The 24,244-nt window shown below is 38.4% G+C and overlaps 3 protein-coding genes across 4 annotated transcripts; 2 read left to right on the top strand and 1 right to left on the bottom strand.

Moving 5' to 3' along the window:
- Positions 1–1,199: 1,199 nt before the first annotated feature.
- On the bottom strand, positions 1,200–10,263 carry sall2 (spalt-like transcription factor 2). Of its 2 annotated transcripts, none has more exons than XM_079875523.1 (3): positions 9,772–10,263; positions 2,921–6,486; positions 1,200–2,782 (listed from the first exon to the last, which is right to left on the bottom strand). In XM_079875523.1, exons 2-3 carry the CDS (start codon positions 6,176–6,178, stop codon positions 2,645–2,647), a joined length of 3,396 nt encoding a protein of 1,131 aa, XP_079731649.1. In that variant the 5' UTR covers positions 6,179–6,486; positions 9,772–10,263; the 3' UTR covers positions 1,200–2,644. The 2 variants fall into 2 exon arrangements, with proteins under 2 accessions (XP_079731649.1, XP_079731648.1); XM_079875522.1 differs by lacking the exon at positions 9,772–10,263 and adding an exon at positions 8,363–8,497.
- Positions 10,264–12,570: 2,307 nt separating this feature from the next.
- Positions 12,571–19,800, top strand: trim110 (tripartite motif containing 110). The gene is made up of 8 exons (XM_079875529.1): positions 12,571–12,707; positions 13,461–13,945; positions 15,382–15,477; positions 15,585–15,821; positions 16,467–16,489; positions 16,836–16,981; positions 17,171–17,442; positions 17,749–19,800. Exons 1-8 carry the CDS (start codon positions 12,665–12,667, stop codon positions 18,019–18,021), a joined length of 1,575 nt encoding a protein of 524 aa, XP_079731655.1. The 5' UTR covers positions 12,571–12,664; the 3' UTR covers positions 18,022–19,800.
- Positions 19,801–21,520: 1,720 nt separating this feature from the next.
- Positions 21,521–22,669, top strand: cbln12 (cerebellin 12). The gene is made up of 3 exons (XM_079875532.1): positions 21,521–21,883; positions 21,956–22,075; positions 22,395–22,669. The coding sequence occupies exons 1-3, from the start codon at positions 21,608–21,610 to the stop codon at positions 22,590–22,592; spliced, it is 594 nt and encodes a 197-aa protein (XP_079731658.1). The 5' UTR covers positions 21,521–21,607; the 3' UTR covers positions 22,593–22,669.
- Positions 22,670–24,244: the final 1,575 nt, after the last annotated feature.

Here is a 24,244-nt window from a genome sequence, read left to right as displayed (position 1 = left end):
TATCTACATTTTTAGATTTTAATTAGGTTAGCAATGGTGCATCTTATCCTCTCTTTAACTTGTGACAAATTCCCACAGTCCATTATTTTATGATTTAACAGCTTTTCAGTTGCCAATGGATGCACAGTATCCATTTTTTTGTTTGTAACCTACCCATTTTACGTCTTCAGTCTTGAGCTAAGGTTTAACACTGCCACCCACTGGTGGGATTCTGACATTACATGTTGTGTATATTGATAAAGAGAAAAAATATAAATACTGTATCAAGTGTCTAATCAGGAGCCTTTCTTTTACTTTTAGAAGAGCTTCAATCCTTATTGCTGGGCCGCCCTGAATGATTTGTGGAAAGATTGAGGTGAAAATGTACTTTTATAAAAAGGTTAAATTGTCAAGGTATGTTGACTTGAGATAGACATGATGTGCGTTTTGAACTCATTCTGGTTTTTCTGAAACTTTAAGTTCTTTTTTTTTACGAATATGTATGTGCCATTATCAGTGCATCATTATCATCTATCTTGTGTTCCACACATCCATACATGTTGAAACCACCCTTGACCTTCTCTTATAGTAAATCCATTCAGTAGGTAACAAAGTAAAAGATTATTTATTTAGCCATATAAGTTTTTCTATTCCTCAAGTCTAAGTTTTTGTGCTTATGCCATATTTTGCGACTCAGTGCGTTGGCCTTGGAGACAGGCTTTTTTTTTTAAATGCCACTGAGGCCATAAAGTCCAGCTTTGGGTTTACGAATAGTGAGCTTATACACGTTACCCACTTTGCATTTGTAACTGTAATTCTGTAGCCTTTTTATACAGTTTTAGTACTCACTTTTAAAACCCATACATCACAGCAGAATACACATACCCCTGCAAACAAACATGTAGTAGACTATACACTTTTCTCCCCCCGTCCTCCTTATGTGCCTCTGCATGGTTGTCATGGTGCAAGAGATTAGAGGCCAGTGCTCAGACAGATTGTCAACGCTTCCTCCAGTTTCTCCTTCACTGCGCTTGATGTGGCACACACAGAAGCAGTGCAGAGGAGTTTGATTGTGTTAGGGAGTGAGCGGATTAGGGATGCCTGTATGTGAAGAAAACTGTTTCCCACAGACCACCAAGGAAGAGTAACATCACCGTAAATGAGATTTATAGTCTTAAAAAAGGTGTGCGCAGTAAAAATAATTTCATATTCTGGTTATTGTCATGTATACACTGATTTTTATTTCCATTTTGATCTTTTAGCTGTACCATGAAATTACAACTCACAGTCAGACTCATACACCCAATTCATTTCTATGGAAGATACATGTAAAAGTATCGAGACAAAGAACAAACATCACCATAGAAACAAACATTTCCACCAAGAAATATAGAAAGGGTTATCTTTTAAGCTAGATAGTGGTTCATCTCAGAATCAGTCAAATTCTACCTTTTTCAATAACTACACTGACAATATTAAAGTAACAAGAGTTTACACTGACTAACATACAGGCATGTTAAACAATCTTTCCTGACTCTTTAATCTAGTTGGTGTTAAGAGCAGTATATTGTCTAGTACTGTACAGCTGGACAGGACAAACATGGATACAATGGACATAGGTTGACAGGTCATATTTACAGTTTGGTGTTTTGGTGCTTTTCAACTTTTAAAACATTGATGATTTAGTACAAATAAAGAATGTTTAAGTACAAGTCAACAATATTTCATGTGAATTTGCCTAGTGTAAATTTTATGAAGTGTATTAAATATCAGCTTGTCAAAAGCACTGGTTGGATCTAGGAAAACAATTGTACATGCATTTCCTCTGGGCTCCAGCTGTTCTGTCTGTGCTAAGAATTTTGAGAAGGATATCTTTTTAAACATTTGAGCTTATTAGGAAAATTGATAAGAGCTCGAATTTTTTTGGCCAAATGTTGATAAAATTGTCCACTTTGTGCATGACTGCCCTCCAAAACATAATGGAACAAGGTATCGACTTAGCCTAACAAGATCTTTGACCAAATAAAGACTTTCTCAGAATCTGTATTTAGTGCATTTTATACTTCTTAATTTGAAATGCACTCCCTCCAAATTTGACCATCCTTACAGAGTTAATAAAGAAATAGTACATCAATACAATAACTTTTAGTGAAGAACTATAGTCTATTTTCATCATTGGCTTCATAAATTTTGCTCTGTTTCTCACCCAAATCTATTGTTTAAATCCTTAGCTACCTTCAGATCTTAACTTTGGAAGAGTAAACAAAACAATCATGAAAACCTTGCACAGACAAAATAATTTACATTCATCAAAAAGAACATCACATAATATTAAAGGAAGTACTATAAGATATATTTAGACATTATTACATATATTAAAATACACAATGCAGGTATTTTAATATGAAAGATCAGGAACATTTTTTAAACCAAGTTAAGACCCTCTATGTGATTTCTGTGTGTACATGTGTGGCATTATGTGCTGTGTGTTTTTTTTTTTTTTTTTTTTGGTGAAGTCAACAATCATAATTATCCTTTATAAGTTCCTTTTTCTTGTCAGCTATTAGATTGATCTCAACACTTTGTCTCTCTGTTTCTTTAACAGCGATTGGTGGAGAGGTCTCTGATGCTTGCTGATGTTTTTGGAGGGCTTGGTTGAAGAAACTCATTGATGCCCTGGTGGCAGGAAGGTTGCAAGGTGGTGAGTTTGTGACCGCTCATGATGCAACACTCTCTCTGGGCCCTTGGTCCTTGCAGGAGTTCGAGGTGCCTTGACAACTCCTCCATGGTGCTTCATATGTCCCTAGAAGTTATAGTAAGAGATGGTATTTTATTTTCATGTATCTCTCAAATTGCAACAAGACATTGTACCATGTTAAACTGTATATTCACATTGAATGACACTAATTGTTTAGCTTAATGAATTCAAAAGGCCACTCACCTTGAGTCCACTGCGACTTGCATACTCTTTTCCACATTCGGAACAATGGTAGATTTTTTTCTCTGGCATGGGAGGTGGAAGACTGGGAGTCAGTGATATGCATCCAGTTGATTCTGTTTTGTCCATTTCAGTTCCTGTTGTATCTTTAAGGTCCACTTTATCCTTTGAGGTTGAACTAGAGTGAGTTTCCTTCTTCTGCACATGTATGTCAGGCCTCTGAGTCTCAGCTGCGTCCTCACTTGTCTTGTCTACAGTGTCTGACCCCATATCTGCATTAATACTCAAATCTGGAGTTGTCCTTTGACCATTCTTTGGTGTTTTATGTATATTATCTTCCATCTTTTCTTCCTTAGGGAACTCTTGGGGGATTGATTTGGATGTTTGGACAAGGCTTTGGTCAGGCTCATCTAGGCGTACTGTATAAGTAGACACACTCTCAGATCTCAGCGCAAGAACAGAAGGTGGTGTTGATGTTGGATGTGGCCGAGGATCCCTGGATGCATTATGAGCTTGTATACCAAGAAAATCCTCTAGATTTGATCTGGATCTAGAGCAAGAAATGGGTGAGAGAGATGTATTTTCACTGAGTTCACAGTCATCTCTTTGTGGACTGGCTTTCATTACAGCAGAGGAGCATGAAATAATTTTGTCTTCCAAGGAGGCAGTGTTGCTGGATAGTTCAAAAGATAGTTCATTAGTGGCAGAAGGACCAGTTGTTGCTGATGCTGACTGAGTGGCAGGAGGGACAAGGGAGGCTGCAGATTCTACTGGAGAAGGTACACCGAGAGAGAGCTCAGGGGGATCAGGTCTGAATGTTGGAGGTGAATGGGGGGTTGGATTCAGGGAGGGGTCAGGGCTTAGGTCGAAAGGTGGTATACGACCTGAGCTAAGTGAAGCAGGTAAGCTGGAGGTTGCGGGACATACTGTGGGACCAGTGCTGTTAGCAAGGGATTCAGTATGTCTAGAATCTGATACTGTTTGTAGATCAGCATGTAATAACTGAACATCCATAGTGCTAGGGCTTATCTCTGAAGCAGAGAGCTCAATAGACTGGGGATGGGACAAAGTATCACATTCTGTTGAAGTATCAAGCATGTTCTCTGGTGGTAGCTGTCCTCCTAAATGCATGCGGATATGATGTTGCAGCACAAGGGCATTGGTAAACTTCCGTTGGCATAAGGGGCAAGAATTCTGGGCACGACTGTTTGGTGGGCGGGCTCGATGGGTGGCAAGGTGTGCTCGAAGGCTTCCTTTAGTTGAGAAGGAACGACCACATAGCTTGCAGGGGAAGGGTCGCTCACCTAAATGAGTAGCCTGGTGCAAACGCAACGCTCTTGGGCAGCTTAACACCCGCAGGCACACACTACACTGATTTGGGGCAAGTGTCCCAGCAGAGTTCATAAGTCCCAGGTAAGGTGACTCCTTGCTGAAGAGGGATGATGGTATTTGGATTGTAGATGATGGAAGTGAGGTGACCACATTTGTACTGAATGTGCTTGTGCTCATTAAACCACTGCTGCTATAGCTTAATGCACCTGCTACACTATGGCTGCTGGTAGAAGCCTCCCCAATGGATGAAACCCAGTGTGACTGACTGTGTGGTTCTTTCTCTAACTTTTCCACCAGTCTCTGCAGCTTTGATGTGTCCGAGGTGGAGGTTGAGATGGAAGGGGCCGCGGATGAAGCTGTGAATGGGGATGTGATATGTTGTTGCGGGGATGGCAGAAATGATCCGGCTGGAGTTGTCTGCCTGAGAAACCCATGGCCTGGAAGATGGTGAGTGGAAGATGCTGGGAAGAAGATTTTGGGTAAGTTTGCAAGCTGTGAGTAAGCAGAATGGGGCAGCAGAGTAGGTATAGGTGGGGTGTTCTCATCAAAGCGCTGTTGTTTCACTCCTTTATATACCCCAGCAATGGAGGAGGTGGATGAGGCAGGGGCTGAAAGAAGGGTGGAGGCCAGAGAGGATGTTGATGAGGATGTTATTGAGGAGGTAGTGGATGTAGAGGCTGCAGCAGCCGCAGCAGCAGCAGCACGGTTGAGCTGAAGGAGAGAGTGTGCCGTGGTCAGCAGAGCCAAATCAATACTAGGAGGCAGAGATGAGGGTGTGGCGCGTGTTGAGGCAGTAGTGCCCTCAAGACTGTCACCACACAGATCATCCTCTTGCTGGATCTGATGCTTCTGAATAGCATTTGTATTGTTGGAGGTGACAGTTTGAGTTTGTGCTGATCCTCCCATTGATCCCCCAGTTACAGATGCAAAAAGTGAACAGGGAAACAACGAAAAAGAAAGTTCAGGGTTTTGTTCACGATGGCGCAAGAAGTGGACCTTGAGGTTCCCTCGTGTGGTGAATCTACTGAAACATACAGGGCACTGGTAAGGACGCTCCCCTGTGTGTGAACGCAAGTGTATTTGCAGGGATGAATCGCTGCTGAAGAGTTTCCGACAAAATCGGCATGCATGATGCATACGCCCCGATGATAAGACAGGCGTACCTCCTTGAGCAGAGAGTTTTGGACCCTGTGAGGGGGCAGTAGGGACAGCAGCTGTTGACAGAGATTGGTTCGGGAAAGTAAGACTACTGTTTCCACTGGCTGCTGTGGTGTTGGATGATTTTTGCGATGATAGGCCAAGGGAAAGTGTAAGTGGATAGTTTGAGGCAGCAGGTGTGGGCATTGATGAGGACGTGGCACCACTTGTATGATTGGTGAAGTTTGCTGGAGTAACTACCCCACTGTCATACTGTGCCTTATGGGGACGTAAGACATTCAAGAGAGGGTGGGCATGTTTGGAGGACTTGGAGGTGGTCTGAGGTGGTAGCAGGGATGAGAAACAGGCCAAAAGAGGAGCCACAGAGGTAGGGGGAGGTGATGACTTTGGTCGGGAGGGTCTGGGGTTGTTATCAGAACCTTTTAAACAAAGCTGTGGCAGAGATGGAAGTATGAATGGCTTTGAATCCACTTCACAAGATCCTCCTCCCAGCCTCAGTACTTGCCTACAGATTTCCTCAGTCATCTGCATTTGATGGATTTGCCTCTGCTGCAGCACACGTAGCTCCTCCAAGATAAAAGCAATACTGACGGGTGCACATGCTGGGGCTGAAGGGACTGAGCTTGGGCTGGAAGAGGGTGTAACTGGACTTGGGGGACCCTGAGGCACAGAATTGGGGCTTCCAGGATGTGGAGGCACACAGAGAGAAGCAGCAATGGAGGAGGATGAAGAGGTTGTGGTTGCTGACACACCTAACTTTGGAGAAGCCATGGATGAGTGAGTGATGTTGTGGGTAGAGAGCACGGTTGGTGCAGTAGTAGTGATAGGCTGATTAGTAGAATGGGATGGTATGTCAGGAATTTTGGAAAGGTGAGACTCTGTTAAGTTTAAAGGAAATTGATTGGGCTGGCAGGGGATGTGAAAGATACGATGTCTTGGTCTGGTCAAGGAAGGTGTTGTGAGCCTCTCAACCGGTGGGTTTAAAGTAGATTGGCAGCTTTGAGTTGTAGAGTATGAGGAAGAGCAGGAAGAGTTCTTTGCAAGAGTAGAGGTGAGAGACTTCACTGCCAACTGCTCCTCTAAGAAATTAGAGAGAAACTATTTATGCAACAATTTATGCCATACAGATACTAGTCTAGTCAAACGTTTAAAATCCAAGTCCAATAAAAAGCAAGAATAAAAATGGTAACAGATCAGGAAACTGATACTAAACAGTTATATAGTTGAAAAGACACTCATACACTATTTTAATTTCATATCATGAAACTGATTAAGGTAGCCACTACAATATCTAATAAGTATAATAGAATGTACAGTTTGATTAATCATTCTAAATGTGTTATTTTAATTCATTTAATAATAATTTTATACATTCATTATTTTAAATCAGTCATTAGGTAATTGAGTAAAAAGAAAATAGATTGTATAAATTGAATTACACAATTAGTTTTGTAACTTAATTCATTTTATTCTCGCTAGGTTCTTACATGTTCATTGTTTGTTGTCTGCCACATTATTGTTGTTATTGCACTTGTGAACTGACAAACCCAAATGTTTTTAGCCTTATGAACCTCATAACCCAATTTCGAATCTTTAGTTCTTTTCCTTTTATTTAGTTTGTTGTCGCCTTGATTGCTTCCAAATTGTTTTTACTCACTGCTTACACAAGCATCACCAAGGAAACATAGCATATAGGGAGGCTCACAGAAGAGGATACCTCTGGCTGACCTGTAACACTGTATTTCTATTAAATGCCAACCAAAGTATAGTATTGCTGTTCTAACCAAGGCTCCCATCAATGGCACCTACTGTGCCACTTAAACTCCCGTTATCATAAATCTTTTTTTAACATTTAACTTGTAATATTAAAAAAAAAATTTTTTTTAATTAAAACACAATTTGTACTTTTTATTTTTACCTCTTTTTTAAGTCAGTCTTGCACATGGCTGTCTTCTCCTCTCTCTCTATCCCCTCACTCCCTCTGAAATCCCATCCCTTGACCAGCTTACAATGCTTTTAGCACCGCTAACAGCCAACTTTGTTTCCACAGCAACAATGAACATGGACAATGAACCTCGCCACAAAATTCCCAAACCTCTTCACTGACCCACCTACCCACCCTCTAAATTGTGTAAGTGAATGTATTCCATTACATCCCATATATATATATATTTTTTAAATCTTCTCTCCTAACCCAGCAAAGCCTGAAAGGTCAGTGAGCCTTAGTGCCATAGTCAACCACTAAAAACAGCTAGATTGCTTAAAATAAGTGACCTTTAGCATTGGAGCCATATCCAGACACCAATGTGAATTTACAGAGGACATAATAGCATGAATACAAAATTAAATAGAGATACATTCACACTCATATACTAGGGAGAGATGCGCAAAGAGATTCCCGTACTAATAGAACTCTAGAATTTAAGTCACAGATCAACACACTCTTATGCACGTACTTCCTGGCAGTTAATGCCTGACTGCACGACCACAAAGCCTCACAGAGACAATTAAGTCTCATGCCATTCCCGCTCAAGTGGCTCCTTCTTTTTCAATGTTGTCCACCTTTTTCCACAACCTTTTTCTAATTCCCTTTTCAAAACCCAGTTCAGCATATTACGCATCTCTGTTCCCTTTAGGTTTGCTTTGCTATTTGGTCTTCTCATTCTCACTAGCTATACATACAATATCGTGGGTGGTCTAAATTCTTAGCTTGGGTCAGAAAAAGATGAAAGTACTAATTGGATATTCAACAGAAGCTGTTGGGATCTATGTATATGTAAATATTACTGAATTTCCTTTTATTTTTACTCTGCTTCATTTTACTTTTCTTAGATCAGATATTTTAAACGTATGAATCTATTAATGTCACAGCAAATATCTCGAATGGCATTTGCAAGATGGCTCGCTGGCAGAAACAATGGAGCTTCTCTTACTAAACGGTAAAACATTTCTCACCATGTTGAAGTAGCCACGAAGTGTTGTGGATAGGGCTGAAAAAGTGCTGAGGTCTTTTCTGTTTCCGGCGTGACATGATGCAGGGGAAAGTCAATGGCTAAATGGCCCATGGGTTGAATCAGACTGAAAATCTTTCTCTTTAAACTAAATTACAGTAAGTCTCACTGCATTAGTTCTGAGAAACAATCAAAAATCCATGTTTCATTTATATAGAGAGCTACAAGGCGAAATGCCAAGTGCATACATGAGCAAGCAACGTCTCAAAAGTGAACTAAGCACTTGGCAAACTAAATCTGTGTCTATTCAGTGTCTAACTAAAATCCAAAGACAACTCTCCACCTCCTTTTCCCTGTTTCTCTCTCAAACAGTCTCGGCTTGTTCTCTCTGCATTTGCATTCAAATAACGCAGAACACCACCTACTCATGCATATACCCCTCCTTTCTCTTACACCCCCAAGTTTTAAGGCGTTCCCCTAAACCTGTTTTTAAGTCTCAAGGCGTTCCCCTAAACCTGTTTTAAAGTCTTAAGGATTGAGTATTTAATAATTAGACACCAAGAGCATGTAAGGCTGAGATACCATAATGTATGACATTTTGAAAAAATGTCTTGTAACCTGTTGCCAAAAAATGGCAGGGGACCAAATGTATTCATAGTTATCATATAGTGTTATATTATTTCATAATGTCATATTCTCAGTTATGTGATTGCCTTTTTAAATCAATCTCAAATATGACTGTAAACTTTAGCTCCTTAATAATGCATTCAACAGGCCTGAATTAAGTTCATTAGAACTTAAAAGGACCTGCAGAGATTCTCACGTCAACGGCATTACTGTATAATTAAAATTTAAGCCAAATAATAGAATTTGAAACAATATCTAAATTTTGATTGTCTATAATACAGATGTGTCATGTTTTCAGGTGAGTCCATTTCAGTAGCATAATCCAATGTCATGGTATTTATTTTATAAAACTATAATACATCCTTGTCCTCCTCAACAGTATGATGTATTTCATGTGCATGTTTTTTTTTTTTTTTATCATTTGGCTTTCACAGCATTTGGTTAACCACATATTCCTTACATATTACATTTATATTATTATAGAATTTGTATAAAAACTCAAGACGTTATTATTAAAATAATATTAATGCCAAAACACAATAAAGTGTTTAGCTAGCATTTCAATTTATGCTATAATACACCTCGTAAAATTCTTGCACAAATGTCATAATTACGTCAGCAAAATGCTCGCGGAACTACAGCTCTACTGTACGCGCGACCTGTTGCGTCCTCCGGCGCGCTCTATGATCATAACCAATTATGATTCATATTTCTTATGACTACATGAAATACTTTGACGTAACTGACATTTGGAGTCTACGTATTGTAAATGGTATAAACACTTACCAGCAGACGATAATCTTTCTCGGCTGTTTGTGAAATTAGGGTAGATTACGTCGTACAGTGTCTGGGTCGTAATATCATCATTGCTGTTCCGGCATTTTGCCACCGTGATGCGCAGTCGGCTTTGACAGCACGCAGTTCGACATCTAAATTATTTATTTGCTGTACTGTCGTTACACTGTATATTGTTGTAGTCGTGACTGGTCACTTCTCACCCATTGTTCAGTGTTTGGTTTGATGGCACATTGCGATTTCGTAAAGTGATATTTCGCTATTCCTGTCATTCCCACAGTCATCCCCTCCCTCGCTGCTCTGCTTCCTTTGTATTTGGTAAAAATGGCCCTCTCCCCGGCCTGAGCCTTTGTTGAGCACACTAGCGCTGCGGCATCGACGGATGTCTGTCTGTGAGTCTGTCGGTCCAATCCGGACACTGTCTCCGCAGAGTAATTAACCAGCCATTACGAATCATGTTTGGTTTTTAACTGCCTAATGTGCGAGGCCTTTACGTTTGCCTGAGGTCTGTGACACAATTTTCTTTTTTAGATTATGTAATCTGGCTATAATTTTTAGGCTATTATGGAAAAAAATGCATTTTATTTGAGAATGGTGTAAATATGTCCAGGTGTTGTTCGCGTTGCATTTCACATGTGTGTTAGCCATAATACTGGAGTTGTACAAAAATTGTTCAGTTTACTGTGACACTGATTAGCTACGTTGCTAACAAGTTGCTTAAAAGGACTACAACTACCACAAGGATGTGAATTTATGTGCTTGATGAGCTGGACAATGGTTGTAGTCCATGAATAACATGAAACCTAGAGGAGAGCAGGGCATAACATTTTTTGTCTTTCTCAGTTTGTGTAAATCGATTTGGTGTTAAGAGTACCCCCCCCCCACACACACACACACACACACACACACACACACACACACTAATTCTGCACATCTAGTACAATTATGTGGTCTTGCTTGGAAAAAATACAGGGGTACTTTGTTACATTACCCTATTACTGCTTAAAATGTTATTTGATCTAAAAAAATATATAAGCCAAACTAAAATATTTTGTCAATAAAATACAATTATTAACTTTTTTATATAAAACAATGGACATTTTCAGATAGCCTAATTAAAAATAAAGTAATTCTTGAGTTTGGCAATGAACATACCAAAAGCACACAGCTATAAAGTATTATTCAAAACATAGCCACATTGACACTCTACTGTTCAGAAATTTGGGATATGTAAGATTTTGTAATGTTTTTAAAAGAAGTCTCTTATGCTCACCAGGGCTGCATTTATTTGATCCAAAATAGAGTAAAAACAGTATTATTGTGAAATAAAATAACTGTTTTCTATTTGAATATGTTTTAAAATGTAATTTATTCCTGTGATGGCAAAGCTGAATCTTCAGCATCATTACTCCAGTCTTCGGTGTCACGTGATCCTTCAGAAATCATTCTAATATGCTGATTTGGAGCTCAAGAAACATTTACTATGTTGAAAACAGTTGTGCGCGATTTATTTTTAGGATTCTTTGATGAATAGAAAGTTCAAAAGAACAGTATTTATCTGAAATAAAAAGCTTTTGTAACATTATACACTACTGTTCAAAAGTTTGGGGTCAGTACAATTTTATTCCTGCGTTTTAAAGAAAAGAAGAAATTAATATTTTATTCAGCAAGGATGCATTAAATTGATAAAGTGATAGTAAATGCATAATGTAAATGCATATGCCTTGCATTCTTGATTTTTATGTTAATCAATGCAAATCAATTTGTCCAAATGTGAGTGACTGACTGACAAAATGTGAGAAATGCCATGCTTTTATTAAAGTGCCCCTGCCCCTATTATGGTTTTTCGAAATATTCCCTTTCATGCAGTGTACATGTCTGTGAATGTTAACAGTCTGCAAAGTTGTAAAGTCAAAAGTGCACAATAAATAAATATTATCTCCCAAAAGACAGAAGTCACTCTGAATTGACTAAACGAGTCGTCAGAAATTCAAATTCCAATCAGTTACAATTACACGTCACAAGATAATTTACAATGCTTCTCAGAATCACAACCTTTAAGTATGATTAATTATTGATGTATATATTTTCTACCGGGTGTAAAATGAAAATTTTGTCAGTAATTACTCACCCTCATGTTGTTCCAACCCCGTAAGACTTTCGTTCATCTTCGGAACACAAATTAAGACATTTTTTTATGAAATCTGAGAGCTGGCTCACTCCTCCATAGGCTTCTATGTAATCGATATCTGCCATCCCAGAAAAGTTAGTAAAGACATTGTTAAAATAGCCCAAGTGACTGCAGTGGCTCAACCTTAAGTTTATCAAGCGATGAGAATACTTTTTGTCTAAACTGCCTGTATTGAAATGTATAAAACGCTTAAAAACAAAGAAAAAAGCCTTTTGAAACCAAACCAAAAAGACTTTTAATGAGTATGTAACAGAACATGTACATGCTGTTCTATTATAATAAAATACAGAGACTTTGATCAAAAAATACATTCTGGCATACCTGTCACATGTACTGCTTCCAATCTACACATCACTGTTAGCACTTTAATGTATTACTTGTTTTGTGTCTTCAGTAACTTGTGTTGTGTATTACAACAGCTAATTTATAAGAGAATACTTTATTATACTATATTTTGATTTATTCTACATAGATATCAGTTTTGATTAAACAGTCACCAGGTGACATTTGTTTGCTTTAATTTCTTTTCCTCACAAATCCCTCATATTGCTTCTGTGAAGAACAGGTCATGTGATGGCTTAGCTGTTCTCTGTGTTGAGAGGTCAGTCAGTCTGGTTAAGAAGACACTGCAGGATAAGCCAGCTGCCCCATACCACGCACACTCTTACATGTACATTTTGGCCGTGCTTCTGTATGAAAACATCCAGCTTTCACAAAAGGCTGCAGGACACAAAGGGTAAGTCTATTTTTCCCCCCAGTTTTATATAGGCTAGGATATGCATCATAATGCTAACCATGTAACTGTAACCAACTAATTCAGGTCAGAGGGCCACTGAGTAGGTGATCTCTTGATTCCCCAGTTGGATCTGGTATTGTCTGCAGAGAAAACGTTTGGGTCAAATAGGGCAGATTTGTTGAGATTTGACAAAGGTGAAGTGTCATTTCTGCATGTCTGTGCCCTCAGCGAAACCAAACAGAATTGCAAAATTAATCACCGATTTCAAACAGTTTCCGAACACTCTTCCATTGCTCTTCAAACAAATCTCATCCCAATCGTTGGGATATACTCAACAAACTGCATTGTTCTGATAGTGCCAGTGTTTACACTTTTTGGAGGAATAAACCTAAAGAGGGACTTTTTTAATAGAGGGCATATTAATTTACATGGACAAAATAGACCAAAAAAAAAAAAAAAACTTTTATGTAATATCTTAATGACTTTAATAGAAATGCATAGGAGATTACCTCATTTATCTGGTAGTCAAATAGAACAGCTTTCTAAAAATAGTTGATTAGGAGGCAGATTAACTAAATAGTAAGCTAAGGTAATTAGTTTGTGCCAAATGGGTCTGTATAAATCCATGTGCCATGATTTGACTTCTTATGAGTCACCAATCATTTCCTTGCTTCTACTTAAGAGGGCACTATTAAAATGAGTAAATTCTTATAATTAAGTTATTATTAAAATTAATTGTTCTCAAATTTACAGCTGCAATGGGCTCCATGGAGGAAGAGCACACATGCCCCATGTGTCGCAACCTGTTTTGTCGAGCTCAACCCTTTCCCTGCGGCCACAGCTTTTGCCCGCCCTGTGCGCAAGAGGCCTGGACCCAGAGTGGCAAGCGAAGATTTGCATGCCCACAATGCCTGGAGGAGCAGGTGCTGGTTGTGTGTGACTGTTGTCCGGAAGTCGAGGGTGACGAGGTTCAAGCAGCTGTGAAGACCTGCCTGCGATGTGAGGTCTCTCTGTGTGAGCAGCATCTGCAGCCACATCTGCAACGGCCAGCTTACAGCACTCACCTGTTGGTGGAGCCATTGATGGACGTAACCCGCCGCAGGTGCCCCACCCATCAGGAGGTATTCCGGTATTACTGTATGGATGATAGGGAGTATATCTGCCAAGACTGTATTCTGGAAGGACGGCATGCTCAACACCAGGTCAAAGGGGTGAGAAAAGTGGAGGAGGAATACAAAGTAAGTTATTAGATCCATTGCTGTTTAAGAGAAAGTCCTGTTGTAGGATTTTTAATAATGTCCTGGGACTGTTTACTCTGTTTTACACCGGTTTATAGTCTTTGTAAAATCAGACATCCCACCCAGTTATTTCCAGGACCTCATATCCCCTACTCAAATAAAAAGAATAATACTACATTATTATATTAATTATATTATATTATATTATATTGCATAAGCTGCGTGACACGGGTTTGTTTGTTTGTGTGCTGAAAGTAAAAGTGAGGCTAGAGTGTCACGAAATAAGAGGGTCTCGACCATCAGAAAGCAAGTGGTCACAGGAGACGCATTTGAAACGCATTTTAGACAGGTGTAAACGGTAATGTGTCTTGCTGAGCACTTGTGATCGGATCACCGAAAACTCATCTTAATAGGAGGAAACAGGGTTTCTCACTCACTCGATTTCTGGGATATTGTGAATAATTTGCAGGCTTCAGCAAGCCGCTATCACTAGCTGTGTCCCAATTCAGAGGCTGCATCCTTCAAAGGCCGTGAAGTTCGGACCGAGCGTTGTTAAATGGGACGGTCTAGCCTACGGAGGATTGTTCTTGTCGCCTAACTGTGACAGCTGTCATTAATGAGTGGCAGTAATGTTTGTACTGGACTTTTTGTAAAAGTTATATTAAACTATCTGCAAACAAAACAGGGTTCACAAACTGTCTAAATATGTTCACCATGGTCCATTTCTGTACATAATAAAGAGTATAAACTACTGTATATATAATCGCATCTTAGTAAGATATGTCAGCATTTGAATGGCTTAAAGATTTTTATTTTTACATTTGTATCATTAGATATTTGAGTAAGCTGAAACCCAATACGTACATTTAAAAGTGTAATTTGGCCGTTTCTCTCAAAAAAATCCTGTCGTCACTATAGCACACATTGAATTCTTGGGTAGACAAGGTTGCGAAGGATCCATCTGTTGTATCCTTCATTGCCTCGGACGAAGGACGCATTTAGAGGCAGTATTTGAAGGAGCCTTTGAATTGGGACTCCTTGCCGCAGTGTTAAAAGTGTAAGAAATAGTTGTCTAGCTACAAACCAATCATAAAAAGGGGTGCCATAATGAGGGGAGATTAGGGCCCTCTCCCAAATGGCACACTTATATGCACTTACAGTCTTATGGACCTACATTGGCCGTTGCGTGATTGTGAAGTCCAAGTAATCAGGTTTGGGTTATGCACTAATTTTCTGTCATGGTCTGTGGACCCCTACATTTAGCCATGGCCACTCCATGTATAAAACACTTGTTCCTCCACTGGTGAAACATAACCTGAATACCTAGGATTAATTCGTATAACCCAGGTATAACCCAAATATTGAACATTGTGAAACATGATAAAAGACAGTGAAGGAGTTCAAATTTAAAAAAGCCCTTCTGTAATATTTTATAGGTCAAATTACAGAGCCTGTTCGAGAAAGCAGAAGAGAAAGTAAAGCAAGGTGAAATTATTCTTCAAGAACATCAAAATGCTTGTCGCACCATCATTGTAAGTTCAAGCATCTTTGGTGTCTCATATCAAATAAACAAATTATTCCTAATTAATGGTCAGGATTTCATATAACTGAATGCAAGCATTATGTGTGTTTATTTTAGGAGGACTCCTCTGTGAGTGATGTCTCTCAGGTGTTACAGATGGGCTCAGCCCTGCAGACTGTTGTGGGACGACTAGTGTCGGCTGTAATAAACATCACGGAGCAGGAGAGACAGCAGGCTACGGAGAGGGTGCAGGAAGACTGCAGCAGGGTGAGAGAAGATCTAAACCAAACTGAGAGCATCCACCGCTTCCTCGGCTCCCTGCTGGACGAGAGAGACCCCTTCCTGTTAATTTGGGTATGAGGACATACTTCATGATAAAGGTGATGCAGTGATGATTTGTAGAGGACAACTAAAATGAGTAGCCAAAGTGTCCTTTCCATTTCCATTTTTTTCCACCTATTTGATGTTTTGGTTCCAGGTTAAATGCTCATAAAACCTCATTTACCATACGCTGAAAACAACATTTTGTTTATGTTTGTATTATCATCATTCTATTCAAATAAAAAGACACATCAAAGTCTAATGAAATGTATGCATTTTTAAACTTTATTTTTTACTTCCTTTACATTAAAATAATGAAAAATAATACAGTAAGAGCATATTTTGTGTAGATTTTATTTCATTATAGAGCTATTGTTAATCACTTTTTATGGTCAACAAATGCCCCTGAGAATGGCCTTACATAGCCATCAAAAATTAGATGACAGAAAGACATGAACGACAGAATTATATGCTAGAAAGAGCATGTATGCTGTTTATAAAACTTTGTTACAGATAAGTTAATTCATTTATTGGCTTATTAACATTTTTAATGTATCCACAGGCTTAGTTAAGGCATCATATATCACTTAAAGGGTCTTTACAGATGTCATTCAGAATAAAAGAGACTAAAATGAGAGATAATTTTGCGATTGTTCATATAGTCCTACTTTTTCACAGGCATACCAAACAGAGGATTCACAGTGAGTCTTTAGATAAACTGTGATTGTTTTAGTGTGTCGTAGAAATATCTTGTGATTTGTGAATGCAGTTGTATGTTAGTTTTGAATTTTAATCAAAGTGTGTGTGTAGCCTATGGAGTTTAGATTAAGCCAGGATTAGGCCTTAGTTCAATTAGGACATTTAAGTAGCTTTTATAAACATGCCTTAGAAAATAACATAACTGGTGTGCATCTTGAGACAAAACAATGGCACTGGCATAAGATATGTCAGTGCAAGTTGCTTCCAGTTAAAACAGCATTTTAATCTGAGTCTGTGAAACCGGGGGTAAAATTTTTACTGTATTAGTCACTTTCTTCTTTCTTGCAGGATGATGGCAGATCTCATCTCCCCTCTGTTCACACCGCCTCAACCCAGCATGAATAAGAAACGTGTCTTAGAGAATGTGGAAAATAAATACAGAGAATTCATATCTGAGACCCTGCACTGCCTAATTGAGCTCAAGAGAGATCTATGTGCGTATTATCATTCATACAAGTCCATGATGCCCCATTGACATTTCGATTTTTTTAAGTAATTTAATTCCAGCTAACCTAAGCATGATCAATATTTTCAGTGTGTTGTAAGTTTTTGCTTCATTTTCCTTGTTCAATAGTGCCATCTAGTGGCTACATTTCTAATGCCTGTTTCTCTTTGTTATTTAGTAAGCAGCCCATTAACCTTGGACAAAAACTCAGCCCATCCACTCCTAAATATCTCTGAAGACCTACGCACAGTGATGAGGGTAAAAAAACGTTTGCCTGTCCCTGAGCATCCTGATCGCTTCGACCACTGGTCTCAGGTGGTCTCCTGTCAGATTTTTTCTTCAGGAAACCATTATTGGGAGCTGGAGGTGGAGGGTTTCTGGGATATAGCAGTGACTTACCACAGCATTGGGAGAAAAGCAAAAGAGGGCACGGCCTTTGGCTGCAATAAGGTAGATTGTGTATTAGGACCCTAATACAAGGGTTTTCTAACTTTTTGGTGCCACAGACCCCCAAATCATTCATAATAATTGTGTACAACTTTGAAATCTCATTATTTATGATCAGTGGATAGAAACCAGATGGAATAATGTCTATTTTAACACATTTTAATAATTATTATCTAATATTTTTTCAAATTTTATTCATCTTGATAATATTTTCTCTGAAAATGTATCTTAATTCAAATTATATACACATTAAACTTGTTTATAAGCATCTAATGTCAATGTTTGTTGATTTTCTGTTATCTTGTTCAGATATCCTGGAGCCTGACACAGCAGCATGACAGGAAACTTGCTGCCTGGCATAACCGAAAGAAAACCCAACTCTCCGTAAAAATGTCAGGCAACCATTTGGCAGTGGCTCTGGACTATAATTCTGGCTCCATCACCTTTTCAGAAGTAGGATCGGCTTCCACCCTGCTCCCCTTGCACAATTTCAGCACCAGCTTCACCCAGCCCGTCTGCCTGGGCTTTGGCCTCTACAAACCAGATCTGAACAGCAGGGTCACCGTCCTCAAGAAAATATGACTGCATTTACCTCTCGGATTTGGGTGAAGATGGGAACTGTTTATTTTATAAAGAGTTATGTTTCTTGATGGATATATCATGGTCTGGTTGAAAAGGTAGACTTTATTTTTCCAAGTTTTAGTTTTTCATTTTCTTTTATAATTTAAGTCATGATGTTGAAAAAATCTAGTCTAATCTTTTATAACTGCGGTTTGTCATCATCTTGTTTTCACCCATATTTTAAGGGGAACGGCGATCCAGTGCATCTTTCTCCATCTGACAGCAATTCAAAATTAGCAACATAATAAATCTCTAATATTTACTTCTAGTATAGTAGATATTTTTGGCCTTGAGCGCAGAATGGCGTGTTCGGCGGTTCATCTAGTGGACGTGGTTTTCAAGCGCTTGCACATGCGCTGGTCAGTGCTGGGTAGATTACTTGCAATTGAAAATTGTACCTGTTACTGATTACAAATTACATGATGAAAATTGTAGTTAGTAACATAATCTAGATTACTCATTTTAGGTAATATATTCTGACAACTTTTAGGGGCCCACAGTGCAAGTTTTTGAAAACAACACTTATTGTCTCTGTGTAAACTACAAAAACGGTGTAGAATTAGGGAGAATCAACAAATTATGAATATACCATTTATTCACACAATGGTATATTCATAATTTGTTGATTCTCCCTAATTCTTCTTTTTATCTTCTTTTACCTGCAGTCTTTCATTGAAAATATTTGCTGTCTCTTTGTTTTTTTTATGTAGTATCAATATGGTACACAATAATACCATTCATATCTAAGTAATAAACGAGTAAGGTCAAAAGTAATCTAAGGGTAGCCTACGTTTACACGACAATGATGTACTAAAAACAGAAAGGTTTTTCCTTTGCGTTTTTCGTGTACCGAGGACAATGTTGACAAAATGATCCCGTTCACATGGATTCGCGAAAACGGTTAAAAACGCTGTATTATGCAATCCGTGACAGTAGATGGTGATGTCACTTTGTAAAGAAAAACTAGGTGCATGACGTCACCGTTTCTGTAGTTTACACAGAGACAATAATGGTGTTGTTTTCAAAAACTTGCACTGTGAAACCCAGTTTCAAAAGTTTGCATTTTCAGGCTCCCAAAACTCTATTGTCTATGTAGTCATCATGTAATCCATAAAAAAGTAACTGTAATCTGATTATGATCATTTTTAAAATGTAATATAATCGAATTACAAGTACTAAATATTTGAAATCTGATTACAAAATCCAGATTACATGTAATCAGTTACTACCCAGCACTGGCGCTGTTGTATGCGCACCGTCCGCGCGGACACAAAAATTGGGCTGTGAGCGGACCCTCCTGATGACAGAAAAATTACGTCACACGGACAGTCGCAGAATGCGGATGGCCGAAGTGTACTTTGGGCTTTAAATGCCTAAAATGGACTTATATCTTTCCCTTTAGGCAGCCTTTTATGTCACAATCACTAGTGAAGGGTTTGTGATTGTGTCCATTTTGTGGTGCCATCAGCCAATCAGCGCTGTCAGATGTCATTTACAGTTCATATGATTGGCTCAAAAAGTTCTGTGCTCCCATGATACTTCCAAGTTGTCTTGTGCCCGCTGATGAACTGCCATTGAGATGAAAGTTAATGCTAACTTCTTAGCTTTCTCCTGGTGTGATTGACCTCATCGTTGGCAGTCCTTCCTTATGATCAACAAATAAATTCAGGCATTATGGAATTTTATTCATTGGTTTCATTTGTCATGATACGTTTTCAAAAAATAAAAAATTACTATGTATATTTGTGAAATCTGTAAGTTATTCTGTTTTTTTTTATTCCATATTTTCTTTTATTATATTAACCTTTATGCCATTTGATGTTCATGATCCATGTGGATCAGTCATGTTTTGTGGGACACTGGGTCATGTTATGGTTGCTGTTTTGTTCATGCTTTCTGCTGACTGTTGGCTATCATTTACAGCTACAAATGCCAGTTTTAGACATTCTGTTTACATCAAAAAATAATTACATGGATGGGATTATTAGAAAGTGAGAGAGGGAGAGAGAGCGAGGTGAAGCTGGTGGAGTGGGTGGGAAGGGGAGGGTCTTGAGAGACAGGATGAGTAGGAAGATCTGTCAGATTCAGCGTTTCTCTACAGAAGCTTTGACACCTCGCATCATTACACCTGGGAAACCGAGGAACAGCCCACTAAATCAGGTGATTTTGCTATTTTTTTCCTATTACAAAAGCTTATGAAAAACTTCATTTCATTGTGTGTTACTCCCTAGGAAAGAGGCTTTAGTAAAAGACTGTTTAGCACACACACAAAAAAATCATTTTCTTATGTATTCTGACTTGTTTTCCTGTCAAATGTCTAAACAGCCTTGAAACCTCAAACCTCAGTATATTTTATTAGATGTATGCTTTAATAAATATATGCCAAGAAAATAAGAAATCTAAAAGTCCTATTATTATTATCATCTTTTGCTTCGCAAGTAAATTATTATTTTTAAGGATATTTAGATATGAAAAACAAGGTAAAAATGTTGCTTAAGAATTATTATTATTATTGATTAGTGCTCTAAAAGGAATTGGGTGAGTGAAGTTTTCTGAAGAAAATAAAGCTGCTGGCATGTAAAAGAGGACATCGCTGCACTGAGCAGAATTAGTTCTTATTGAAAGTGCACAAACACTGCGGTTTCACTCAAGACCAGACGCAAAGAAAGTTGACCTTTGTAAATGCCACTGCTTCATAAAGACTATAAACATGTCTTGAATAGTAAGTTAATGAGGTGAGTGGTGCCAATTAAGACCTGATATAGATGTACTATACCTCAATATTCCAAAATGTACATTCTTTGGTTTCAGGACTTGCATATTGTTGCCGTTGTAGCATGCCAAAACACAGAGGAGAGAGAGAGAGGGCTAATACGCATAAGCAAAGGAGGGAGGGATAGAAGATCTGTGTGTGGGGGGGGGGGAAGAGAGGTCCTGCATGTTGTGGAACGTCAGGAGGGAAGTGAGAGCGTGTTAAAGACAGATGGTCTCTCAGTGGAGTTGTTCTTTTTTCTCTCTCTTGTTCTCACTCTCTCCTGGACGCTATACTCCCCTCAGCTGAAAGAGATCCAAAGTGTTACCTCATGATCTTCATCATTCCCTGCTCCTCTTCCTCCTCCCCCATACACACAAGCATACCTGTTGGCTTGCAGAGCTCCTCTGACTCCCTCTCTCTCTCTCTGTCTTCTCACAGGTTGGCTATGATGATGGATTTTTTTTTTTTTTTTTTTTTTTTTTTGGGATGATGAGAAACCTCTAAGTGTCCTTGTCTTTGCTCCCCTGCAGGCAATTTAACAAGATAGCACAGAAGTAGATCTTCGTCAGGAAACTGTGACAGACAGGAGGGTGACTGCAAAATAGAGAGAAAGAGTGAGGGTGAAACATAGAGCCAAGGATAACTTTTAAAGTAGCTCATAACATCTCAGTTTTTCAAGGATCCTTCACTTATATCTCCCCAGTTTCCTGCAGACGACATACTTGACCAAATCGCAGGGAGCATTTGCACCTAATTTCATCTGAAATATTGCGAGGGAATTATAATAAGACAATGCTGCCCTGCTCTGGGCTGCCAATGCCAATACTAGCTTTACTTCTGCTAGTCGGCCCTCTAGTGGTCAGAGGGCAAAATGACACGGAGCCCATAGTACTGGAGGGTAAATGCCTGGTGGTCTGTGACTCAACCCCCTCCTCAGAACCAGCAGGTAATGCGCTGGGGATGTCTGTGCGTTCAGGCACCGGCCGTGTGGCCTTTTCTGCTACACGCCAAACCAACCATGAGCCCACAGATATGAGCAACCGCACCATGATCATCTATTTTGACCAAGTAAGTATTTCACATTAAAAAAAAAATACACTTATGTATTTTTACTCTGCTTAATCAGTCAATTTTTGTCAGATCTTGGTAAACGTCGGCAGTCATTTTGACCAAGAAAGCAGTATCTTCCTTGCTCCGAGACGAGGGGTGTACAGCTTCAATTTCCATGTGGTGAAGGCATACAACAGACAAACCATACAGGTACATACTTTCACTCTTTAAAATAAAGGTTCTTTATTATAGGCATGTATGGTTCCATGGAACCTTTCCATTCCTTTGTAGTGAAAAGGGGTTCTTTATATTTTAATGTTCTCCACACTGAGAAACATTTGTTGTTGTTGTTGTTGTTGTTTTTTAAAGAAATGCCCACTGAAAAGTTCTTTGAGGAACCAAAATGGTTCTTCGATGGGGGAACCCCCTTTTGGGACCTTTATTTTTAAGGGTGTATAGGTAGAGACACATAGCAACTGTATTTCATGAGTAATTAATACAAAGAATTGATAGTGTTTTCCATTCACAGGTGAGTTTGATGTTGAATGGATGGGCGATGATCTCAGCCTTTGCTGGAGACCAGGATGTGACACGGGAGGCAGCCACGAATGCAGGGCTTGTGATCATGGAGCGAGGGGACAAGGCTTACCTCAAGCTAGAAAGGGGCAACTTAATGGGAGGCTGGAAGTACTCTACTTTTTCAGGCTTCCTGGTCTTCCCCTTATGAAGGATGTCCGTGTGGGGAAGAGAAGAGGTGGGAGATGAGAAAGATAGAGGGTGACATGCTCTCTGAGGATTTATGTTAGGAAAATGAATGCCATAGAAAAGATCATGTTTGTTCTTCTCTTTCATTTGGTGTCGGAGCAGAGAAAATGCATAAAATGGGAAGTTAACTATTATAATGAAATTTTATTTATATTGTATCATTTATATTGTTTAGAAATATTGTTAAATATTATTATAATATAAATAATATTATAATTAAATATCATTGAGAAGAAGATTTGGGGAAAAAAAATGTTTCTAATATTATGTTTTTATAATGTATTTCAGATAATATGCTCATGTGTATGGTTAAACTGAAAACTGTCATTAGGGGAAGATACAATGTGACTGTCCTAATCATATTTTTTTAAATTATTTATTTCAATTTTTTTGACAAATTCAATTTCTAAAATCACATTTAATGAAAAATTAAAATATAGCTTATCTTTGTGAGGTTTCTGTTTCTCATGTCTATGTTTGCCTGCTTATGGAGCTGTGTGTGTATATTATAAAGATTTGTAAAGATAAATCTCATTAAATTGACTCCCTTAACAAAAAATCCACATATTCTGTGTGAAATGTCCTCAACCTATGTTCCTTCTCGAAATGAAATATTTTACCTGTAACAACAGCTGTTTGTAAATATAGCTCTCAGCATCAGAGCTGGCATGGTTTACCAGGAATCATCGCAGATAGCAGCATAGGCATAATGGAGAACGGATATGAACTACGGTGGCACTGGTCGAGCAAGGCAGATGGAGTTTTTGGCAAGCAGAAGTGCAAGTGTACGCTGGACTCCTATGGACTATGCAGGGTGGGCTGTCACAATCAATAAGTTACGCTGCATTGGTTTAAAGACACACTTATTCACATACAGAACAAGGAAAGAAAGAGAGCATGCAAATGATAAGGAGAGGGAGAAAAGTAAACTGAAAGAAATGAAAGGCCACACCATGACAAGAAATTATGATAAAAACTACTCATGTTAAAAACTTATGTCGATGTTATTTATGATTAATTTGTCCTAGCACATGTTATAAAAATGTATTTTTCATATGAATTTTAATTTATAATCACTAGAATTAATAATTTGAATATTATTGAAAGTGTTTTTACATAATCCATAAAGCTTGCTGTTTGAGATTTAATCAGGTGAAATCATTTATGTAGATGTAAGTTATTTATCATTCATTTACTGCAGTGTAAAATTAATAAATGCATTATATATGTATTTTTATATAATGTTTTTGTTTTAATCAAAATAATGAATAATGCAAATAATATTGAAAGTGTTTTAACATCATCTGAGTGTCTTTTTAATTATAGGCTATCTTTATTTGTAATATGTTTTCATGTTAAAATCGATAGATCTCTCTTATAAAACAGCCCCTAAACCCATCAATTAAATGTATAAATATTTTTGTATCCATCCAAGACACATTAATTATATGCTATACTATAACGTGCAAGTATTATGCAAATATTTCATTCAGCATCACAAGCTTGGGACATTTGGATACATTTGGAAAAATACGATTTCTTAACGTTAAGTTATACGACATTGTTTTTCCCTCTTAAAAATAGTCATTAAGATTTTTTTTTTTTATTCTAACA

Source organism: Squalius cephalus, assembly GCF_949319135.1.
Source record: "Squalius cephalus genome assembly, chromosome: 7".
Taxonomy (NCBI): Eukaryota; Metazoa; Chordata; class Actinopteri; order Cypriniformes; family Leuciscidae; genus Squalius; species Squalius cephalus.
Note: the sequence above shows the minus strand (reverse complement) of the source record. Positions and strands in the feature narration are given on the sequence as shown.